Source organism: Anser anser, assembly GCF_964211835.1.
Source record: "Anser anser genome assembly, chromosome: 14".
NCBI classification, from domain to species: domain Eukaryota; kingdom Metazoa; phylum Chordata; class Aves; order Anseriformes; family Anatidae; genus Anser; species Anser anser.
The window spans coordinates 11,163,516-11,186,120 of NC_139735.1; the positions used below are offsets into that span (position 1 = coordinate 11,163,516).

Sequence of the window (22,605 nt, forward strand, 5' to 3'; positions counted from 1 at the left end):
TTCACTCTTTCACAGAGTTTCACAGAATTTCTGTTTAAAGTTTATTTTAACTCTAAAACAAACATTAACACAAATGCTTTAAGCCATCAGAATGGTGATATCGTCACGACATAGAACTGCATCTAAAATAACTAGAAGAAAGAATAAGAAACATGGAAGAGTTTCAGGAAGATATGAAAAAAATCAGCCAAAACTCCGTAAATAACTGAGCAGCCTGGTTTTGGTCTCCACCACCTCCAGCAGAAGAGAAACTAAAGACAGCTTCCCAAAGTCAACATATGTAACTTAAAAGCATAACTTCCACCAACTTCAGAAGCGTCACTGACTCTTCCTGTGAAATCCAACTTCTTTTGAGCACTCATTTAAACATTTTAGTTCTTATTTTTAGAGTGGCAATGAAGTTGCATGCAGTGACATGAAAAGTCTCTTCATTTAAGACTCTGAATCAAAGACCCATATTTTCTGTAAAGCTACTTCCATGTTCTTCCCATGAGGAGGAAAACCCTACGTCCCTATGTTACCCTGGATGATGCATTAAGAATCTGGAACATTTTAACTAACATGAAAATTCCAGAATATCAATTTAAAAAACAACAACAACAAAAAAGTATAACTTCAAACCATGCCAAACAGGACATTTTCACCTAATTTTATGCTCATTTAGAGGGGAATCTTTGGTTTGGTACAATCACCTCCACTCCCCCACAACTTCATGCCTTCTCCTTTTAGAACCTATGACTGAATTATTGCCCAAATGTCTTTAGTTATGCTACTAGAACTAGTGACATTTTACATGTTAAGAAACAAATAGGTGGGATTAGCACTTCATCCTCACAACTGCTAAACACAATTGGAAAGCGTTTTGTGCATCACTGGCTAATTTCCCCTTAAGTTACAAATCTACTAAGAATTTACAGTTAACTAAGACAGACCCATGAAGTTCCTACATGAATTTGTTGCGCTTGTCCAAGGATGTGGTGAAAAATGCTGTCTGTTAAAGCTGGGAGTCCCAACAGGCGCTGGCCCTTGAAGGTAAACCCGTGCTCCTTGCATGTTTGCTGAAAAGCCTGTCAAAGGACCTGAAGAAGAAGTTGTAGAGCTGTTGGATGGATCTAGAGAGGGTAAGCCTGAAATAAACATAAATTTCATTAAATATTTCTCTTTGGGAACCTGCTTCAAAGCACCAGAGAGAGCTAGTGCTCCAAATAGAACTAAAGCATCTCATCACCTTCAGGGGTATCTGCACATGGCAAGTTCATTTTACAGATGCACGATTCTCCCTCAGACAAACTAACAGAATGAATTTATGTATGTTTTTGTTAAAACTTGAGGTGAAAGCAGAGAAAACAATGCTTTGGTCACTGAAAGGAATCAAAGTCCTACCATGGAAGGCAAAAGAGGAAAACTGGGAGTATAAAAAAAAAATCTTTCCTTAGAAAAGAGCCATACAAGTCAAACAGGAACACAGGGCTCTGTGAAAGTCCTGAGGGAATCAAACAACAAGAAAGTTTCACTGCAGCACAGTTTTTGCCATCCCATAGCTACATTCACATATAGATCAGTCAGAGCATAATGCATCCAAGAAACCAGTGCTGGTAATACACAGCGCAAAAGGAGAGGGGGCTGCTTTCTACAGAAACGTGTGTGAGGAAGGGTAAGATGGAGAGAAAGTTCAGTCCCACAAAAAAAATGAATTAACAAAGGTAATTACAGTTTTTGAACAAGCCAAATCTTTTAAGCACTTTTCCAAAATGATGTAAAAGATTTCATCACACATTATTACCAGAAAAAAGCATAAGCAGGCATGACCGTATGTTTACCTGAGTTTTGGGTTTAGTTTCAAGGGCCTATTAAACAAGACTAGTTTCAACACCATTTAAACATTTCAAAATGACCACAACCAGGACTAGCCTATACTGCCACAGAGCAAGGTTGAGACTAAGTACCTACTTACATCCCAGAAGTCCGAAAACAGCAGTGGTGACAGGCAACAGGTCATAAACTAGAGGTGTACCTTGCATCTCCTGGATACGTTACTGAAAGCTAGCTCTCTTCCCCAGCATTAAATGAAGCAGAAGCCCCACACCAACCACGAAGCCCCACACCAACCACGAAGCCCCACACCAACCACGAAGCCCCACACCAACCACGAAGCCCCACACCAACCACGAAGCCCCACACCAACCACGAAGCCCCACACCAACCACGAAGCCCCGCTTTCCTCCTTCCAAAAGTGGCAGATTCAGCCTGACCACATTAACAGAAATGACTTACTGGATTTAAAGGAGGTGGCATTTTTCTCACTAGTCCTACCCAAAAGATTAAGTCTCCATAACAGACAATGGGAAATAAAAGTAAATCACTACCACCCAGCTACAGAGTGCTCATAAGGGAGCCCTGATTTGGGAATACAATCTTACATGGTTTGTCACAGCACAGGTGGCTCCGCCACTATAAGGAAGATGCTAATGCCTGTGCAGGCTGCCTGCAAATGCAGCTCAAGTGATCTTTACCTGCCTAGAGCCTGCGGGCTCACCTCTAGCACAGCAATAAGCAGACTGCAGCATCTCTCGCTGAGGGGCCCTTCCCACACACCTGTTATGGAGCTACCAGTGGGATGCTCTTCCTAACCCTCCACGCACAAAAGTGCATTCTGGAGTAGTCAAAAGGCCCCCATGGTCATAGGTGCCACCACAAAACAACTGCTTTCCAGCTGGCTGACAAACCACTGAAGATGCTGAGTTTCAAGAACTCTTCCCTGCACAGACGGGGTAACACAGCTGAGGCCCACGGGGACTGCTTGTTCCCTACATGGAGAACAAGGTACAGGTTGTGACAAAAAGAGCTCTTCCGCAGAAGTAAGATGCCCAACTGTGCTTCTTGAATGCTTGGTAGGATGGGGACACAGCTGTCAGAGTGCAATGACTGAACAGTCAAGGCAGTTTCGGCACTGCTGTGTGTTTCCTACAGGTAGAAGGAAGTGTGGCAGCCAGAGATGCGCAAATTCAACAGAGTAGTAGTCACTTTTCAATCTTGCTTTTGTCTTGTCTTTACAGTTGGACTGATGATCTGAGAGGTCTTTTCCAACCTAAATGATTCTATGATTCATTTAAGTAGATGAAAAAAGCTTAGTTTAATATTAAAAATTGCTTCTGTGAACAATGACTTATGATTTCATCCTGATTTCAGTAATGAGCTTTCTGTTTATGTATTTACCAATCGAATCAGACGTTTTAATATTAAAACTAAGAATAGAACATTTTGCAATAGCGTAGTTTGCAGTTACTTTGCCCATATATTCAGGCTCTTCGTTACACTCTGAAAGCATAACTGAGCTTTAAGAGACTGGTTTATCAGCCTCACACAAATTCCGCTTAAAATTCAGTTTACCAAAGCCCCCAGACACTCCTGCAAAAACTGGTTAACTGTAAGAGCTACCTCCACATTTAGATAAGAAGTAACAATACTTTGTGACTCCTTGTAACATAGGGAGCCCAGTCATCTCACGTTACTTTGTAGTCGTGCTGCTTTTTAAGCTGACCTACATTGAGTTTGCAATACCTTTTAATGAAGAGCAAGGTCTCAAATGCTTTCTTAAAACGCACAGGAAAAAAAAATCTTTTGGTCTTCTGTACAGCCTTCCCAAACAGTCTAAGCCTGCCCTCAATCTGTAAACTGCTAGAACAAGAGATATGAAGACATATACAGGACAAAGGGCCATTTCCAGAACAGATCCAAAGCCAGTAGGGACACGCGCACACACTTCTCAAAGGAACTGGTCAATCAGAGAAAACTCAGGTTTGTTCATCTGTGAACCACCAGTGAAAGACACGGGCAGACAGACTTGCAGGACCACACTTCTGGTACAAGGTTCATAAGAGAGGTCCTCAGCCTACTGCCCCCTCTTCTTTCCTCAGCATCACACCTACAAATGCCCCCTTCTCCTTCAACTCCAGTAAATCGCTTCTCCTTCCGTGTAACAGACCAAATTTAGATTCTGAAATGAGGGTGATCAGAAGTAGCATAAAGTAGAATGACATTATGAGTCAACAGAGGACCTGACAAACCAGTCAGCAGTCAGGATTTTAGGGGCACATTTTACATATTTTTCAGTTGTTCTTTATTTTGTAATATCCCGATCAAGTTCCAGACTGGAAAAATTGGGTTACGTCTGAATATTTTTGTGCTTCAGATGAGAAGAACTTCACACTTATCTCCCCAAACTCACTGTCCTTGAGTATTTACTTAACTCTTAACTCAGAAGAGCTACCTTTTAAATATTTACAGCCATTTAAGTATATAAAAGGGACTGATGGGGGAAAAAAACCCCTAATGAAAGAGAGATGACATTAGCACAAGGGAACAGCAAAAATTTTTGCTGTTATGTGAAGTCTCTGTATACACAGAGCACAATCCTAAGAGAAATGATTGGGCCCCATTTGCCATAAGTTTCCTTCCCCTGGGCAGGGTATTCCATGAACAGCCAACATCCAGTTGAGAGCTCTGCAGATAAAGGTGAGACAATATAAAGTGCTTCTGGTATTCTACTGAGGAGGGTCTGGCAGTTCTTCTGGTAGCAGACTATCTGATGAGCAGGGCCCAGTTACTTTACCCCCCTCCCCAGTCTTAATTTTGACTGGTTCTGCCTACTGAACTGGGAATGGATATGTTGCAAGAGCTCTAGGTATTCATGTTCTTTGCAGCGCTGCTACACAGCTCAAACTATATGATTAAGAAAACTACAGTGATGGCAAACTTCTTGATTTTGTGGTTAAACCTGGTCTGAGAGAGGTGATCTGGTTTTCAGAAGCCCTGGATATTTTTAAATTAACTGGGATGAATGGGAATGCTGAAAATCTTTTTCATCCTCCACTAAATCTTCCCAGTGTCCCCCCTTCCTTTACTCTGAAAGTCAAACTACTGAAATGCCCAAATTCAGCATTCAAGTCCTGAAGCATTAGCTCAAATATCTAACACACAGTGTTAGATATCTTCAGCTTCAAAGCAAGGCTCTCCAGCTACCCAGCTTCTAGGCACCATAAATTCATTACAGCAAGAACAAGTGGGAGAATGGGGTAGCACAGAAGAAAATCTCTTGAGGGTCCCTTTCATCCAAGTGGATGCTGCCAGTTACCCTGCACTATCATCATCGTTACTAAGAGGATGATAATCTTCGAGGCAGAGTATAGCAGGCAGGGAGCTCACTGCGAGTGTTCCTAACCCATTTCAATTAAAAACACGTAAACTTCAACTACTGCACTTAACAGTTGAAGGGCAGCAACTTCCTAGTAACACACCATGCAGGAGCACACCAATTTCTCAAAGCACATAAGCTTGTAACAATTTTAAAGAGCACTTGAACAAAAATAGGCCATATTTGTTACACTAGTATTCTATAACCTTAATTTCTAAACTGTTTCTCAAATAATTTCAAATTACCAAAGTGTAATGGTTGGAAAAAAAATTCTGTCCAGTGCATGATCTTAGTGACTTACCTACAGGGCTGGTAGAAACCCGCTGGGAAGGTGGCCTGAAGCCAGGAGCCTTGGAGTTATCCGGATGCATGTTTTCCACATGTCCTAGCACAGAGTTATTCAGAAAGGTAGACTGAACAGTGAAAGATGGGTCAGCTGCTGCTCGGGTAGAGAGAGGACAGTCTCCCCATCCTTGGTTAGAGGGCACCTGGTTGCTATCAAAAAGACTACTGAAGTGATTGAAGAGCGTTGCTGGCCCAAAGGCAGGAGGCAATGATTTATTTGCTGAGTTAATGTGCATCTGAGAACCATTCATAACGTTCATGGCTGACGAAAGCTGCACCGCAGCAGGTGGACCTTGAGAAGGTGTTATGGGAACTTGATTTGTAACAAAAATAGACTGAGGATCTTGATGTAGGTTTGCATTTGGTACCACTGAATAGAAAGAACCTCTGGACTGCATCCTGTGAGTAACTCGAGGTGCTGGTACAGCTACTTGAGGTAAGTTACTGTTGTCCTGATTATCTGCAACAACTGACCTGGGTGACGCTAAGCTTAAAGGAGAGGGTTCTGAGCTGGAAGAAAAAGGCATCGACACAGAAGGACCGATCTCCGACACGCTGGCTGGTAGTATTTCATCTTGGGCGTTACTTTGTGGCGTGGGGCTGCTGGATGGGTGAGCTTCGGTGACTCCCGAATTGCTGCTAGTTGACATACTGGAACTACTTGCAACTGAAGATGGCACGCACACATTTCCAACAGGCTGATCTGGTGTTGACACCTTCTCTTTGGGTGCTGAGACAGCTGAGAAAGAGTCCACTTTAAGTGCAGAATGCTGTGTTTGCGGAGCATTAGAAGGCAGAAACGCTGCAGGAACTTGCCCATTGTTTGGGGGTGCAGAGGAGGCCGAAGGCAGAGCGCTACATGTGCTTGTCACGGTTGAGATTGCTGTTGCTGCAGCACTCGTCTTAGGAACACAGGCAAACAACTGCTTTCTGACTGAAGAAGGAGTCCGATTACTTGTTACACATAGCGGTTGGGTGGAAGCAACTACTGAAGAGACAGTAATGGGACAACTAGAAGTAGCTAATCCAGGAGACTCTGTCTGTAAAATATTTCCATTCTGACTACCTACACGATTTGAACTATTATGCTTAGGAGAGCTGTTTGTGCTGCCAGGGTTAACTGGTCTCACTGGGAATGGTCCCCAAGTGTTTGGTGAAGGTGAAAATGTTCCTCCAAATTGGGCCATAGGTAAGCGAGGGTGCCGGATCTGTTGCATAGTTTGGGCAGCCAGCAAGGCAAAATGTGGATGAGAATAAGCTAGAGGAAGAGACACTGGAAAAGATGAGCGCACATTCGCTGGGACATTCTTGTTTAATTTGTTCGTAGGCTGGAAAGTAGACAGTGTTGATGACTGCGATGTAACGAGAGGTGGTGCTCCAAGAGGAAAGGAGTTTTTGTTTGAAGCAGATGCAGTACTAACTCCAGATGAGAAGTTTGCATGGATTGATTTGGTACTTGAAGCAGGTGTTCTTATGTGAGTTTTAGGAATCAAGTCTTCCAGTTCCTTAGCAGGATCTTGAATAAGGGCATTGATGAGTTGCACTGCATATCGCGTTGACTCAGTACCACCCCTGTATTAAATAGGAACATATTTATCTTTTACAAAAGGTAAGTGCAGCATTCTGTAGTCCCAATTTAATACTGATCTACAAGTCTACTGCAACTTACTCCAGTAAGTTAATCCTTAAGATAAGCAAAAGTCAAGAAACAACTTTGAATAAGCAGACCTTCAGCATATCTTGGCAGCAGTTATAAGCGTTCTACTCTAGAACCAAGAAACCAAATACATCCTGTCTTAAAAAGCAAACAAAGTTTATTAATAAATGACATTTTGGACTAACTTAAACTTCCATTTCTAGATACTGTACCTTATAGTAATCATTCTCTCTCCATTCTTATCTTTTTGTTTATCAACATCAATATGGGCGCCGGTAACATCTTGAATTGCTGTAATGTTGCACCCACCTCTCCCCATTATTCTAGATACGACCGAAGCTGGGACAGATAATTTCTTTGACCTGTATCACAAAGATCACAAATTTATGAAATGTATTTAAACACGTACAAACTTCCTCATTGTCTGAAGCAAAATTCTTAAGTTTCAGGGTAGGAAGTGGTTTTCTGCTAGTATTTTGTTCACCCTTTGGAGCCTCTCTAAAAATCCCCCACTCAGATTACTTATCCTCAGTACCTGATGAGGACTCTTCAGAAGCATTTCTACCACCACTGCTGCATCACAGATGTATGTGCCTCAAACTGCTTCAGAAACATTTTCCAATTTTTTCTTATCTCGTGTAACTTCAAAGTGAGACAAAGCCTCAGCTTATTGGCCTGAATTTACATAAGCAGCACTGCTTCAAATATAAAAGGCCACGACTTAGCCACTTTGATCATTTACAGCCAGGAGAAGGTGATTTTCCAGTGTTTTCCCAGTTATCAGCTCTCTGGTACCACTTACATTCACGACCCTTTTAGTATCCACCTCTCTCAGACCTTGACTAAACGTGATTCTAAAGTTTAATTCATGCCACTACACAATGGTGGACATCAGTCTGTTAAATTGTGCAGTTCTGTGATTTAACGAGCTGCTGGAAGCCACTGTGAAGGTAGCACAGATTTTCAGAAGCAGGCTCATTTTTAGGCCACAACACTGTAACCCATATGCTCAGTGAAAGGTCATTTTAGGATTTCTCTAATTCAAATGGTTTTGGTGGGTCTGTGCAGGCATACAGTACTGGGAAGTCTTTGAACATGATCAATGCTTGCATCCAGACCCCAGCCAAGGTCTCTCTGGGCCACTAATGTCCCCAGACTTTAAAGGCTGGACCTCTCAAGCCCATACACTGCTTTTCAGCTTGCTAGTGATGTGCAGTAGTTGAACACCGAACAATTAGAGGGGATTCAAAGGGGTTTCAGAAACCACTGTGATCACAGTTCAAGCACCTCTGAACACTGTACAGATCACCCCCCCCAAAGGCTGCCAGCTTCATGTAGTTATTCCAGTCTTTGAAAATATTAAGTAATTTGATCCTCATGAAATTGTTTCTCAGTTAACAGGATTTAAAGAAAACATTTTATTTTAAACACATCGAAATACATGGAAATATTCTAAAGCATCAACCTCATCTTTCCAAGGTGTTTTTTCTTTTCCCTTCTGCCAGGAGACGACACTCCAACCCTCCCTTCCCCAGAAACCAGGCACTCAGAGCATGCACCAAGCTCCTAACCCAAGGCTGCATCGTACTTTGGGCCCCCTCTACCCCCAAAGGCTCCCCACTCAAGCTAGACATCCCAATTGCTCCCTCCCCAAATCAAAGATCCCATCATCACCTATCTTTAAAGACAGTTCCACATTACACAGGGCTCCTTAACTGTACCTCGGTCTCCTTTCACCACATTCCACTAAGAACCCCATGCCACCACCCAAGAAGACGTCCCTCTTCCAACAGAGCTCACCATAGCACCCAGGGTCCCTGCCCACCCCACCCCACACCCACTGCTGTTTCCCTCCCTACCCACCAAGCTCAGTCATTTTTTAACCTTGAGAAGTGCCCAAAACAGTACCTTTTTGCTCCTGAACAGCAGCGCCCTCCTCTCTGCAGCTGAAATTGCTCAATTGGTGTTGGCTGCAGAGTGTTGCTAGGGGGAGGGTCTTTCAAAACTCTGCCTACTTGCCTGTCAGGGGTAGAAGGGATGTATTCATTGGTTACTTCTTTGGCAGACATCCCTTCTAGCCAGGGGGGTACTGGAGAGTGAGGGGGGAGAGGAGGAGGAGGAGGAAGAGAATTCCCACTGTTGAGACCGGGAAAGGCTTTAGGAGATGAAGGCATGCAGCTCCCAGGCATTTTGCACCCACATCTATAGTCACCAAAATGCTCTTTGGCTGGTCGCAGCAAACACTGGCACGGAACACTTTACGCACACATTCTTTCTTTGTGACAAGACCTGAGCCCTCAGGGGTTAAGAAAGCTCAGGTTTTGGGTGTTATTTCTAAAACTCTAGCATCTCCGGCAGGACAGCAGACAATATCCAACAAAGCAGTTAAATTGAGCCGATGAGACTCAAGAGACACAGTAGGAGAGATGGAGCAGCTCCAGGGTCAATGGCGGGGTCTGTGCGCAGCCCTGGAAAGGAGCCAGCTGCCTGTTTAATGGTTTCATGCCTGCACGACTCACCAAGCGGTGGGCAGCCTGCGACCACACAAGGTCATTGTCACAGCAGAGAACCATATTTGTGAATGCAACGAAAGGCAGAAGACTGAGCCAACTCCAAAGGTTCAAATGCTTAAGTAGTCAGACTAAAACACCTCTTTTTAATTTTATTAAAAGTTTTGTGGCTTCCGCTAATCTGGACGCATTAAATCCGCTGTGCAATTACTTTCTTTGCACACAGCCTAAAATTCTCTAAAATGAGATATTTGGTCACGACCGTTGCAGAAGAGAAAAACAGCAGTGCACCTAAAGCACTTGACACTTGTATGTCCGTGCCACATTCCTTTATCAAAAAAGGAAACAAAACAAGAAAGCCAGATGACAATTTCTAGTTAAAAGTAGTAGACATAACGAAGATTACAGAAAAGATGCTGCGTGGCTAATGACCAGATAATAAAAATCAGTACATTTTCAAAGGGAAACTGTGCTTTACAGAAGTACAAATTAGTTTTAAACATTTTCCAGCACCCAAATTAAGGTCACAAAAGTTTCATTAGAATCAGGGATCAAAGTCACCACCCAAAACACAACTGAGGTTCAGCCTTGCAGTGATCATCCACCTGCCCTCTACTTCACTAACATCTATTCCACCTTTAGTTCATGTGCAATCATCTGCCTTCGGGACGTTTTGTTACCATCTGTTCCCTGCCCTTTTATCTTATCCCTACATCCTTTATTCTGCTGAAGCCACAGGTGATGAAAACCTTCATGTCAAATAAAGTGTTTGTGTCATACTGACATTAACTTAGTGAGGGGTTACTACAAATTAGGACTGCAATTTTTCATGGCACTGCAAGATGAAGAGGATTTTTTAAAAATAAATTATTACAATTAAATAATTAAACGAACCTGATGGACATTCTATACTTGAGCATAATTTACAAGCTAAAACGTTGAAACAGTTTTCTTAAACACAGAATTAAAGTCTTTACCTTCTAACCACTTCTTTCCAGCCTTCTTCTCTTTTCTGGCCTCTTTTTGGACTAGTCAGATTCAGCTTTACACTTGGAGAGCTCAGAGGCAGGGAAACAGGCTTGTAAGTAGTTGACAAAGAATTTGAATTACCTTCACCATCAAGTCTGGGAACAGAAATGTACGGATTACAAAATACAGAATAATGACAGCATTATAGTGTACATCTCTGGAACCTAGAACTTCTGAACTGCTTTCATTCCTCTCCCCCCGCCCCAAACCACTGGCTGACTTAAGTAATTTGTTACATTTTAGTCCACATCCTATATCCTTTCTTCAAGAATTGGAGGCACTAAACTGAATGAATTAATACCAGAAGTACTGAAGACATCATCTACAAAATAGTTTATAATAGGCAGTACACAACCACTTAAGGTACACCCTGATTATGTGTTCTCTTTTTTGAATAGCTTTTTAATAAAAGGTACTTTGAGAATAATGTTGCTTGGTACTTGAAAACGTCTCCAATTTTCATCTCTTATTATTACACATTCCCTAGAAAGTAGTAAAGTATTAGATAAGTGTTTTTACCCCCTTCAAGACCCCATTTTATGGAAGGGTAACCAGGGCACGTTTATTTTAGGATATTTAACTCCCAGTAAAGTCAATTTGAAAGCACGTATGCAAATATTACCTGTACTAAAACTGCAGCAATAGCCTAGTGATATGAACAGTGCAAAGTTTGGATGAGAGAAAAAGGGAAAGAGAGGAACAGAAACTCTTGTAGGCTAACTGATCTACGTGAAGGTGAAAAAAGTGGTTCTAGTGGCTCATAAGTTCATCTGCAGCACTGAAACAGACGTGATGTCTAAAATTTTATAAGTTTTATAAAAATTTAAAAAGTTATAAAATTTATGTCATAGTTGTAAGACTAGACTCGGCCAAGCAAATCTACAGCACAAGTGGAAAACGTCTGAATCATAACAGCACTGTCACAGACACGTCTATGACCAAAGAGGAAAAGAATTCAGGAAGAGAAAAAACTTAAGACATTTTTTCAGAAAAAGTCTGCCTGGTGCAAGAACCAAAGAGCATCTGCAGAAGTTAAACATACTAGCTCCATTTTAATTTATATACTGTCTTGTTTTGTTGTTTTGTTTTCTTAAGTGTACTTCTAACAGAAGCATCACTCCTTTCTTCAACATAAGGAGTTAGAAGTACACATTTACTTAATCCTGCTTCAGTGTACGGTATTCAAAGGCTTTTGTAGGAGATCTTGGACAAAAGGTCCAAGACAGAATCAGTTTATATTCATAAACCAGAACATAGGCAGAAGCCAGTTTCTAATACTGATGAAGAATGTTAGAGACGTTCTCCCTCCCCACAACCCCAAGGGCTGACAAATCCACTCATTCTGCACCTAATTTTAACCCTGGAGGGAAAAACAGCTAAGAGCCCAACTTTTCTTCCCACTCTCAGTCAAGTGCCTCAATCAGTCTGGCAACTGCCTTCTTGCTTGCTGTGTTTTTTGATCCCATGTTTGTATTCCTATTGAAGTTGGGTTCTTAGTCAGACAGGTGTCCTGAAGACTGACCCCTGTAACCCCTCTACCTCACTTAATGCCTAGGGAGAAAAATATATATGGAGATCAGACTTGTACTACTTACATGTACAAGTTAGAGTGGAACTTTTTAGCAAAAGTAACAAATTTAGACTGTATCTAAGCTTTCTGATTCAGACCAATGACCCTATTCAGAACCTGGTCTTATAAACGTTAGTTATTAGCTCATTCACTGGCAACTCAATGATCTTCCAAACCATTCATATGGCCCTTAGACATTCCCTGAGTTCTTTTGACTCTCACCTCTGGCTCGACAAGGTTAAGTCAAACTGGCCATCAACCTGACAGGTGAAATGCTCAGAGTCATCAACGTCTTCCCTCCTTAAAAAAGAGAGATTGCAATTCAAATGAGTTAATGATGAAACCAGAAAACAATCATGAGGTAACTAAACCTTGTGACTAGATCATAAGAAAGGCTGGCTTTTATTTTTTAAATTCCCAGTGTATTCACTCTAAAATCTATTCAAATGAAGTCAGCAATTCAGCACAGGTACTTAGAACAGCGCAAAGAGAAAACTGGATGTTCTGACGAAGTAGTATTAAAAACTAGTCAGGAATACCAAAAAAAAATATCTTTAGTGTTCTAACAAGGCTGCATTCAAACTTGACAGTATAATTTAATAGGAAAGCAAACTCAGTCTCTTAAGACTTTGGGAATGTACCAACTGACATAAGGCCTGAGCTACAGAAAAATTTACATCGGCATAGGTAAAACATGGTGAAACAACAGGGAAGCAACAAGAAAGTCTCACCTTGTTGGTGTTTTTGAAGCTGAAGCACTCGTTTTTTCTTCCTGAGAAGGGATAAGCAACGAGGCGTAGCGCCGCTCAGACGAATTTGTATCCATTGTGAAGTTCAACTCCTGGCTTTTACCTCCACTGCTACTTTCACTATTGCAATCTGTGCTATCCAAATTATCTGAATCACTATTCCCACTTGCACCACCACCTCTTGGCTCTCCATTTATTTTATTTTTATCTGCTTTTTGCTGTGCTAGAGATATATGCTGATCTGGCAAAATAATCTGCATATTCTGAGGAGTCTCTTTTGTTTTATTTTTCTTATTTTTCCTATTTGTGCTGGGAGTAGTCACCACATTAGCTCTCTTTTTCCCAAAGGCATTTGTGAAAGTAGCTGAAGTTGCAGAAATTCCAATTGTAGTCGTAGTAGTTGCACTAGGAGGCTCTATAGGAACTTCTTGCTCCACTGAAAGAAAAAGATTTGATATACAGTCAAAAATCACAAAGCAAAGGAATCAGTGCCCCTGAAGATACTCCAGCTGAAGTTACGCTCTTTGATGAGTTGTCAGTCTATTTGCACCACATACAGCTGTAAAATCTCCAAGAAGGTAAAAGCTTTGGGAACATAGGAGGAAACCAAAGGAAAAAAAAAAAAGAACAAAGCAGATTTGCCAGGAACACAGACAACTGCTCACTCAAGTTTCTGACGGAAGGGGTAAGAACCAGGGCAGAAACTATGCAACAATGTCACAGTACCCAAGAAACCAGCTTCCTAACAGATTCACTTTTAACCACTAGGTGGTTTAAAAAAAAAAAAAACAAAAACAGCAAAAAACAGGCAACCCCAACTGCATTGTTCACAGAAACACTTGTTCTTTACCTTCATCATCATTTTCTTCTTCATCATCATCTTCTTGAAGTTCTAGAGTTTCTTTAGGTTTGTTTTCTTCATCTTCTTCTTGTTTTCTCTTTTGTTCCTCTTTCTTCTTCTTTCTCTTTTCCTTTCTCTTCTCTCTTTTAGCGGCAAGGGCTTGTTTTCTGCTTTCTTCTCTTGACTATGTAGGAAACAAGTATTCATATATAAACCTTATGACAAAAACTAAGTTTTAATTCCTACAAAGCGGGGTTGGGGAGAAAGGAGAGGAGAGCAGGGTGAACAATGACAACTGTCACATACTGAATCATTATGCAGAGACTAAACAGACATCATGGAACAACAGGACTAGCTGGTCTCAAAAGCTTCCAAGGAATGACAGTAAAATGCTACTAAACAAGAGATGATATAAAAACAATTTTACTGGAAAGCCAGCAAAATCTCTCATTATCTCTGTCCTTTCTCAAAAAAAAAATTCATAATGTTGCAAAAATACTGATGAGATTACCACCTTTGACTCAAAAAAAAAGTATCCTAGAATACAGAAGAAACTACTGTAATTTTTCCATTTTAATCACATTTTTAGTATATGGTATCAGTCACAGCTATGCTATACTGTAGCTTTGTACAGCAACTGATAGATGTTTAACAAGTCAGCAACCTCGGAAGATTTAAAAAAAACAAATATGGAACTTGTCCAAAACATCCCTCACTAATGAAATATTGTATGAACTGTTCATCAGCAGTTCTAAGTGCCTCCATTTAGAAAGCCTGTTAAAGAGTGCTTAGGAAGCCTCTGCATTATTCTGGGACACTTACCAATATTCTTAGTGAGGAAGAACTTGACTTTCCTCACCATCTGCTCAACTCCGTTGAGCTCATCTGGCATGCTCTCCTTTGCAAACCTGACTACAGGTCCATAAAACACCTATGGACTGTACTTCACACTGTATACAAGATACCATGTATCACACCACCAGGACTGAAGATCTTCCTTATTCAAACTTATCATCCGTGCTGAAGTAATGCAAAAGAGCTACTACCTAAGGTAACAATCACCAAGTCCAAGCTTTCCTAAATATAACAGCGGAGTGGCTAAAGCAAAATTCAGTGCTAATCTGCCATCCTCAGTATATATTTTACATTTAAGGAAATACAGTTATAGCATGAAGAACTACTGCCCAAAGAAACACCAAGAGGAAATACAGCCTATAGATTTACACATAACTTCAACAGTTAAGCTACACAACTGCAATTCTCAACTCACTTTTTCCAGGTCTAGCTCCTTCAGCAATATAGTCGCATTCTTATTCGCTTCTGCAGCCTGCTGGTCTTTAGCTTTCACAATTGTCTCCACACACTGGTGACACTTTTTCAACAGGTCCTGGAACGCAAAATTTTTCTTACCACCTATGTAATAAACTAAGGAAAGAGGCTTGCTCTACAAAACATGAGATTCCCTGTATTCATAAACACACAAACTATTTGAACAGATTAAGGTACTAAACACCAATTTTAAGTTCTGTATTAAAAAGTTATTCAGAAAACTCAGAATGAGACAAGCACGTGAGCAAACATACATTCAGTTTTTGAATATTTAAGAATTTCTCATAAGTTTTTGCTGAAAATACTGGACCGGGTTTGCTCTCAAACTCACCTTGTCAGTTATTGTTGCTATATATCGCATGCATTCAATGTCCGACGGAAACTGGTTAACTTCTTTCACTAGGAACTGAACTACTTTCACATGCCCCTAGAATATCAAAGAAAAATCTAGTCTCTGGTATAAAATTGTTAGTATTCATCATCAAAACACAAATTTGATATCTCTTGGTTCAGTACAGAATACAAAAAATATGCAAAAACATTTCTGATAAATTGCTATTTGGGCTGAAAGGCAGTTACAGTTTGCTTAGTGTTGACTGTACATTTACTTTTGTATGTAATGGTGGCAATGACAAGCTCTCTTGCAAGTAATTGTTTCTTTTAAAATACAGTGAGCAAACTGGGCTTGAGGGCAAAGCCAGCTGTTCACATTTTTAACAGCCAGAATGACCCTGTTTTGCCCCCACCTGTCACCTCTAGTCCATTTTCTGGCCAGTCACTCCACTGAGTGGATGCAATTTGTCCAGTTACAAGGTGAGTCTCATCAGGGAACTAAGCCACCTGAATATTATCCTGGCAAACATTTTCTTTTACTGCTGGATCCACCACTTGATGGGGTACACTGTGCAGCCAGTCTCTGTTGCCTCTGAATTTATTTGAAAGCAATGGATAGACAGAAGCAGCATGCTCAGTACTGTCATTTGTCACAAAAAGCTGCAGACTTGTTTGATATTTTATTAAAGATAAAACAATTACAGTTAATGAATTGTTCTGCTATAGCAGGAGTTATTTAACAAGCTTTACGGAACAAAGATTTCACCTCTTATAAATTAGATCTGTGTGAAGTATACCTTAGCTCTTCTCCATACATAGTCTAGGATTCACAGATTATGATTAAAGTAATCATAAAAAATTAACTGTCATAAATAATAAAAAATTATCATCACTTTAAAGCATTTTATCAAAACAGAAATTTTGGTGTGTTGATTCTTCCATAACCAACCATTCAGATTTAAGACCAGATGAGAAACTGTTTTGAAAACACTTAGTACTGAAACACAGAATCCAGTTGGTGTCTTACCTTGCGAAATGCTGACATCAGAGGTGTTATTTTCCGATTATCTGCTGCATCCACATCTGCTCCTGCTTGCACAAGCAACTGAACTACATCATAGTGACCACCATTAGCGGCCAACCAAAGGGGTGTGTTTCCTTTCTTGTTACGAACATCAATATGTGCTCCTCTAGAAGAGTACAAGTGTAATCAAGTGAAATAAAGCATGAGTAAAGATGAAGTCAGGAAGTAAGATAATGAAAGATCAGAGTACAATTAGATATGAAACTTTAATTACTGAAACCTAGTGGCTAGAGAAATTGTGTCCCTGAAATCATCCATTTATGTCACAACATAGTAACACAAGGATTATTTAAGACTCCTTTACTCTTGTTTCCCAGCAATGAGCACCCACTTCTTGTAGCCTACTGCACCACAGTTATGCAACTAGCAACCAAAGGTCCTTTACCATTTCATGAACATGGTGACTAAACACATGGCAAAGCAGCCCCTTGAGATGTTAGCTGTATATGGGGGTTATGCTTGAAGAGCTCGAGCTACTTCCAGGCTTTGCCCCGCAAGTGACAGTGGGGCAATGATCACGTGTGAACTGCTGGATTAATACACAGCCAACAGAGCTGCCAAATCAGACACTGTTTGCTTACCTGTGGTCCCAGCTGTCTGCTTAGCTTAATTAACACTGGAGTAGCAGGATACTCTAGGATACCATAGGAGAGTAGGGAGCAGATGCAACATCCTACTTCTGAAGATTCCCATCCCATTTGCTCTCAGATGCATGAGGCAATGTAAACAAGATTACCCTTGCCACGAGGAATATAGCTACAGAACACAGGGGCTACTAATGAGAAGTAATTTACCGATTAATCAACAGCTCACAGAACTTGTAGTGACCCTTATCTGCTGCAATTGTTAAAGCTGTATCTCTTGAGGAAGGCACAGGTGGAGCATTAACATCTGCTCCCTTATCAAGGAGAACCCTTCCAACCTCTGCATATCCTCCTGAAGCAGCTTCCATCAGAGGTGTGAGACCAGTCTGTGCAAAGAGAATGAATTACGTGATGTGAAATTCATACAATATACTTGGATAAACTGTACATGATTTTCTACATGTGGAAATCAGATTTTTGTTTACTTAGCTGTATATAAGGAGCCTAACTTGAAGCAGTCTCTCGAAAAACTCTTGCCATTTGATTTAGCCAAGAGCTTGCCTGGGTTTGTATTAAGTATGGCCAGATACCTACCTCAACAGCAAAAACAAAGTTTACAACATATCTAAAAGAAAAGTCAGAACAGATCCAAATGGAGATAATTATTTCCACAAAAATGTCCCCAAACTAGCTTTATACAATTTCTCTAGCCTCCCTTAGCACGACTGTTCTAGGGCCAAATCAGTTGCCTGACTAGACTGCTAAACAAACTTATGCCAACTGACCATTTGAGAGCTGGCTTTTATCCATAGCCCCTTTTCTCCAGCCACGGCCATTCCAAAAGCTGGCAGGATAGCAATTATTTCAGCAGCCTTAACAGTTACCAAAAAACGTTTTGTGCTACGGAAATCAGTCTGGCTGTCCACACAAGCCTTAAGCTTTATGGCACAAGATACAAAGCTGCCCCAGAGTACCAACACATGGGACCTATTTCAGAGGCACAGAAAGTCACAGTACTGAAACCATGGGTTCTGCACTAACATTTTCAGTTTAGTTTTACAGGGTTTGATTCCACTACTTCTGTTCATCTGGATTAAGCAATCTGTTGTATATGAGAATCACAATAAGCATTACGATTCTCTTCCCGTCTAGACTTCACTCAGATGTAGAAATATCTTTTGATGAATATCACACCAACATTACACCTGAAAAGTTTGCCTGTACTAGAGAGCGAGAGGCAATCCAAGTTACATTATTAAGTTGAAAAGATCAGGCTGCTTTCACCCCCAGTACAATGCACCTTCATCAATGCTTCCATTTTTAAACAAGACATAAAAAACAAACATTTCAGAACTCTAAATAAGTCCTCATATATTTCTCATTTGCAGTAAATTAAACCTGCATAACAGGGGCAAGGAGTATTTACTAAAAATTATTTAATCCTTCATCAGCAAGCATTGCGTTCAAGTATCTTTAAAGAAAAAGAAACCTGATCAAACATCCACCTCCTTTCATTGCTAATTTGCTACTGAACCACTGAAAACAGAGATGAATCCCCAAATAATAATAGGAAAACATGAAAAAATGACTACTCAGAAATACACTTGTGAGAAATAAGTGACACAGAAAGGTGATTCACATACTTACCTTTGCCCTATGCTCAACATTGGCCTTCCTGTCCAAAAGCAGACTGACCACCTCTGCTCGGCCTTGGAAGCAGGCCAGGGTGAGGGCTGTATTGCGATTGGTCTCAATCTGAGCATTAATATCAGAACCCATATCAAGCAACAGCTTCACGGCAGGTACATGGCCATTCATAGCAGCCAACATCAGAGGAGAAATACCTAGTTTACTCCCAGTCCTAAAGAGAAAGAAACACTACAGTTCCCAGAACTGGATGAATGCTCGGGGAAATGCAAGCTTATCTAAGAGGAACAAGATGCTCCATTGAAAGTCAAAACCAAACATTTAAAATATACAAAAGCAGACACTCACCTAAAATACTAGCAATTCTGAATTGATTATCAGAAACCAGCAGAGTAAATACATCCACAGACTACCAAAATTAATAAACAAGTAAGAGGTGTTTCAGCTTTTACACATTTAGATGGCTAAAGTACACAAAAGAATTAAACCGCATATAAACAAGGCTACATCTGATTCAGGAAAAATTACACCTGTGTTAGAAGCATAAATTTCTGTAGTGATAGAAAAAATATTAGTTTTCCTACAGTTAATAAATAGGAAACTTGAGAGACACAACTAAATACATTCTTTTTCTTTTGCAGAAAAAAGTGTCTCCAAACAAATACATGAAGCTGCCTTGTTCTTTGGCTGGTTCCTTTACCTGGTTCTACTGGAAATTTGGCTTCTAGATCCCAGAAGAAAAAGGAGAGTGAAGGAGTAGGTTTACAAACTACACCATCACTTAAAATTTATAGAGAGATGAAGTTTGTCTGTGGTAGTTAAAGGCAACTTAAAAGGTAATTAAGATCATGTGAACAAAAACTGTAACATCAGTAGTGTAGAAAAGCTGTGAGGAGGTCTGAAAGTAGATTCCAATATATGCCTTAGATGCAGTTCATCTTAGGTATGTTACCTTGAATTAATTTCTGCCCCAGCACTGAGAAGAATCTTGATGATATTAACATATCCACCAGATGCAGCAAGGCTTAATGGTGTATAATCAGACACATTCCTATGCTCTTTATTTGCTCCCCTTGCCAACAGCAAATCAACAACCTGAAAAAACACCACACATTAGAAGACATATTTATGTGGCCTTAACCTTCTTTAACTTCCTTGGATGATAGCTATCACACGCTCAAACTTTCTAGTCTGCTACCAGTGTCTATTGTCAAAAGGTGAGCAAAAGAGGATAGAGGTTTTCCTGTACAATCTTTACTTTCCTTCATGTCACTGTACAGACTTATCAACTAACAAATATATCTGATAATCCACGTGGGTTCTAACAGTACTGCACTTGTCTTCCAGAAAGATTATTTTACCTAATCAAATATTACAAGGCTTCGAAGCGAAGCTTTTTCTGTGAATTTAAGTTTGCAAACAATGGATACATTCAAGTCCTGTAATGTCTCACACTGAGTGTCTTTCACAAACTCCCAAAACTTTAACTCAAATGACACTTGATAGAAGTTTGACTGTGTTACATGGTCTTTACAATAAAACACACAGTAAAAAATCAGACTGATGTTAATGGAACAAGGATGAGGAAGAACTACTCTCTGGATCAGAAGCTGCTTAAGAGAAATAAAAGAGAAAAAGACTGAAATGTTTCTGGTGAAGTACTACACGTTGGTGTACTGATTAGCTAGTTGCTAAGCAAGAAACATGACAGGTAGATTCTGGCATAAGGAAACAAAAGGTAAGAACAAGAGATGTATGTAGTTTAATAAGTAATACTATCACAGGCTACATTGACATCTCATTTTATTTAAGAGCACCACTTTTACTGTGATTTGGAAGACAAAGAGGAAACTTTCCAATATTGTCCAATCACTTTAGTCCTTACAGATTTCAAAACTTATCACTCTTATCTGGCATGGAATCCTTTGCCATTACTATGGTATATTCGAAGCTAGTCTGACTACAGCTGAAGTAGGAAGGGTTTAAAAAAAAAAGAGAAACAACCTATTGAAGTCCAAATAAAACTGTTGAGAGAACTGAAACATCATTAGAAGACCAGTATAATGTGTCCTTCTATTGAGAATGTGCTGTGCATTGTATCTGCATTTATCAATCTAATAATAAAACCATGTACTGCCAACACAAAATTCCAGTTTTTGTTCTTGGCTGCCTGCACTGACTAAGTTTAGAGAGCAGGGAGGATTCCTAAGGGTAGCGTTCAGTGAATGAAGTTAAATGCCTCTACCTCCTTCACAAAACTACTCATCTTCTAGGGATACATTGACAAAAGAATGATCACGAGTTATAACAGTTAGCTAACAAAACCAGGATAGCTGAGGGAGAAAAGAATAAATTCCCTTTCTTCTTGGGAAAGACTAAAACTAGTAACATTTATATAATTTAAAAACCTTTTTTTTTTTTTTTTAAAAAAAGGAAGATGTATTATACCATCCACAACAAAAAAACACCATACAGCACCATACAGAAGACAGTTTAAAAAAAAGAATTAACATTCAAGGATGACAAACATCTGTACCTCTTGGCGTCCACCAGAGCATGCCAATGAAAGTGGAGTATCCTTTGTGCGCTCAGATTGTGCTTCTATATCGCCACCTTTATCTAAAAGGATTTCCACTACACCAACATGTCCAGCTGTTGCAGCCAGGATCAAAGGTGTAAAACCTAATAACAAAAAATTATGTTAAAAGTAACCTAGGGAATTTCAGAACTGTAAGTGGCAGAAATGCAAAATTCATAGTGACTTTCATTGCTCAGACATGTCTTCCTCAGACTGGGCGTTTTCCTGTATAGGCCACAATCTTGGATCCTCTCCTACCCCTCTTCTGACTCACAATTTGAGACTTCTAGACCCAAACTCCAAATATGTTTAAAGGCTCTTCAAATAAATAAATAAATCTGAACAATATTGCACCGATCAGTTTGGATTAACTTCTGACCAATTCATGTCTCTAGGCATGTCACCTCTTTCTACTTAATTCTTATTTAATATCATTCCAACCAGTGAACAAATCAGCACTGTGCATGTTGGTTATTTCCAGTGGCCAGTGCCAGCTCTGGGGAGAGAAGCATGGTTTTGTTCTCTCAGCTCCAAGAGATTTGAGATTTTGCTGAATTTGATTATTAGGAATGATGTGATATGCAACCTGACATTATCCACAAAACATTACCTTTGTCATCCAAGATTTGATATTTACCACAATTAGCTGCTCTCTCTAGGACACTAAGGTCTTTTGCGGAGAGTGAATCATGATGGAAGTACTTCATATTTCAAAAATTTGCCTAGTATGCCATTCAGATAGGTGCACTTCTTTTCAAAAATAAGGACGGAATGCCATACAATGTCTCTTGATTTACATGGCCAATATTTCTACACGAAGTACCAGAATGCAATTCATTACTTTTGCAACCCCTGGCCATTTTCTGAAGCAAAGAATCCCAAATTCCTATTTGGGATTTGGTGTTCCAAGTTGTAGCTGAAGGTCAAACTGTTTTGATATTGTAGCTTACCCTTCTTGTCTCTGTGTTCAATATTGGCACCACGTGCAATTAGGACAGAAACAAGTTCTTCATGACCTCCCGCACATGCAAGGGTCAGAGCAGTGTCGTGATTGCTTTCAGTCTGCAGAGTTGGGCAAGAAAAGAAGACAGTCAAAAATTAAAAATATTTTAAGAGAACTTCAGCATTTTTGACAGTACTAGATTAAAAATTTTC

General features: G+C 40.2%; 1 protein-coding gene across 14 annotated transcripts in view; it reads right to left on the reverse strand.

Moving 5' to 3' along the window:
- ANKHD1 (ankyrin repeat and KH domain containing 1) overlaps positions 1 to 22,605 on the reverse strand; it is a 119,829-nt gene that overhangs the window by 7,601 nt on the left and 89,623 nt on the right. For 7 of the 14 annotated variants that reach the window (XM_083799104.1, XM_083799105.1, XM_083799111.1 and 4 more), the window contains 16 exons: positions 22,401 to 22,512; positions 21,409 to 21,554; positions 19,825 to 19,967; positions 18,873 to 19,086; positions 17,436 to 17,611; positions 16,585 to 16,747; positions 15,556 to 15,651; positions 15,166 to 15,282; positions 13,905 to 14,079; positions 13,037 to 13,490; positions 12,528 to 12,605; positions 10,684 to 10,830; positions 9,105 to 9,215; positions 7,409 to 7,558; positions 5,496 to 7,111; positions 933 to 1,127 (listed from right to left, as the gene is read on the reverse strand). In XM_083799104.1, coding sequence (XP_083655230.1) covers positions 933 to 1,127; positions 5,496 to 7,111; positions 7,409 to 7,558; positions 9,105 to 9,215; positions 10,684 to 10,830; positions 12,528 to 12,605; positions 13,037 to 13,490; positions 13,905 to 14,079; positions 15,166 to 15,282; positions 15,556 to 15,651; positions 16,585 to 16,747; positions 17,436 to 17,611; positions 18,873 to 19,086; positions 19,825 to 19,967; positions 21,409 to 21,554; positions 22,401 to 22,512 — 4,093 coding nt within the window. The remainder of the gene's footprint in view (positions 1 to 932; positions 1,128 to 5,495; positions 7,112 to 7,408; positions 7,559 to 9,104; positions 9,216 to 10,683; positions 10,831 to 12,527; positions 12,606 to 13,036; positions 13,491 to 13,904; positions 14,080 to 15,165; positions 15,283 to 15,555; positions 15,652 to 16,584; positions 16,748 to 17,435; positions 17,612 to 18,872; positions 19,087 to 19,824; positions 19,968 to 21,408; positions 21,555 to 22,400; positions 22,513 to 22,605) is intronic. The other 7 variants (XM_083799106.1, XM_083799113.1, XM_083799109.1 and 4 more) reach the window with 4 other exon arrangements.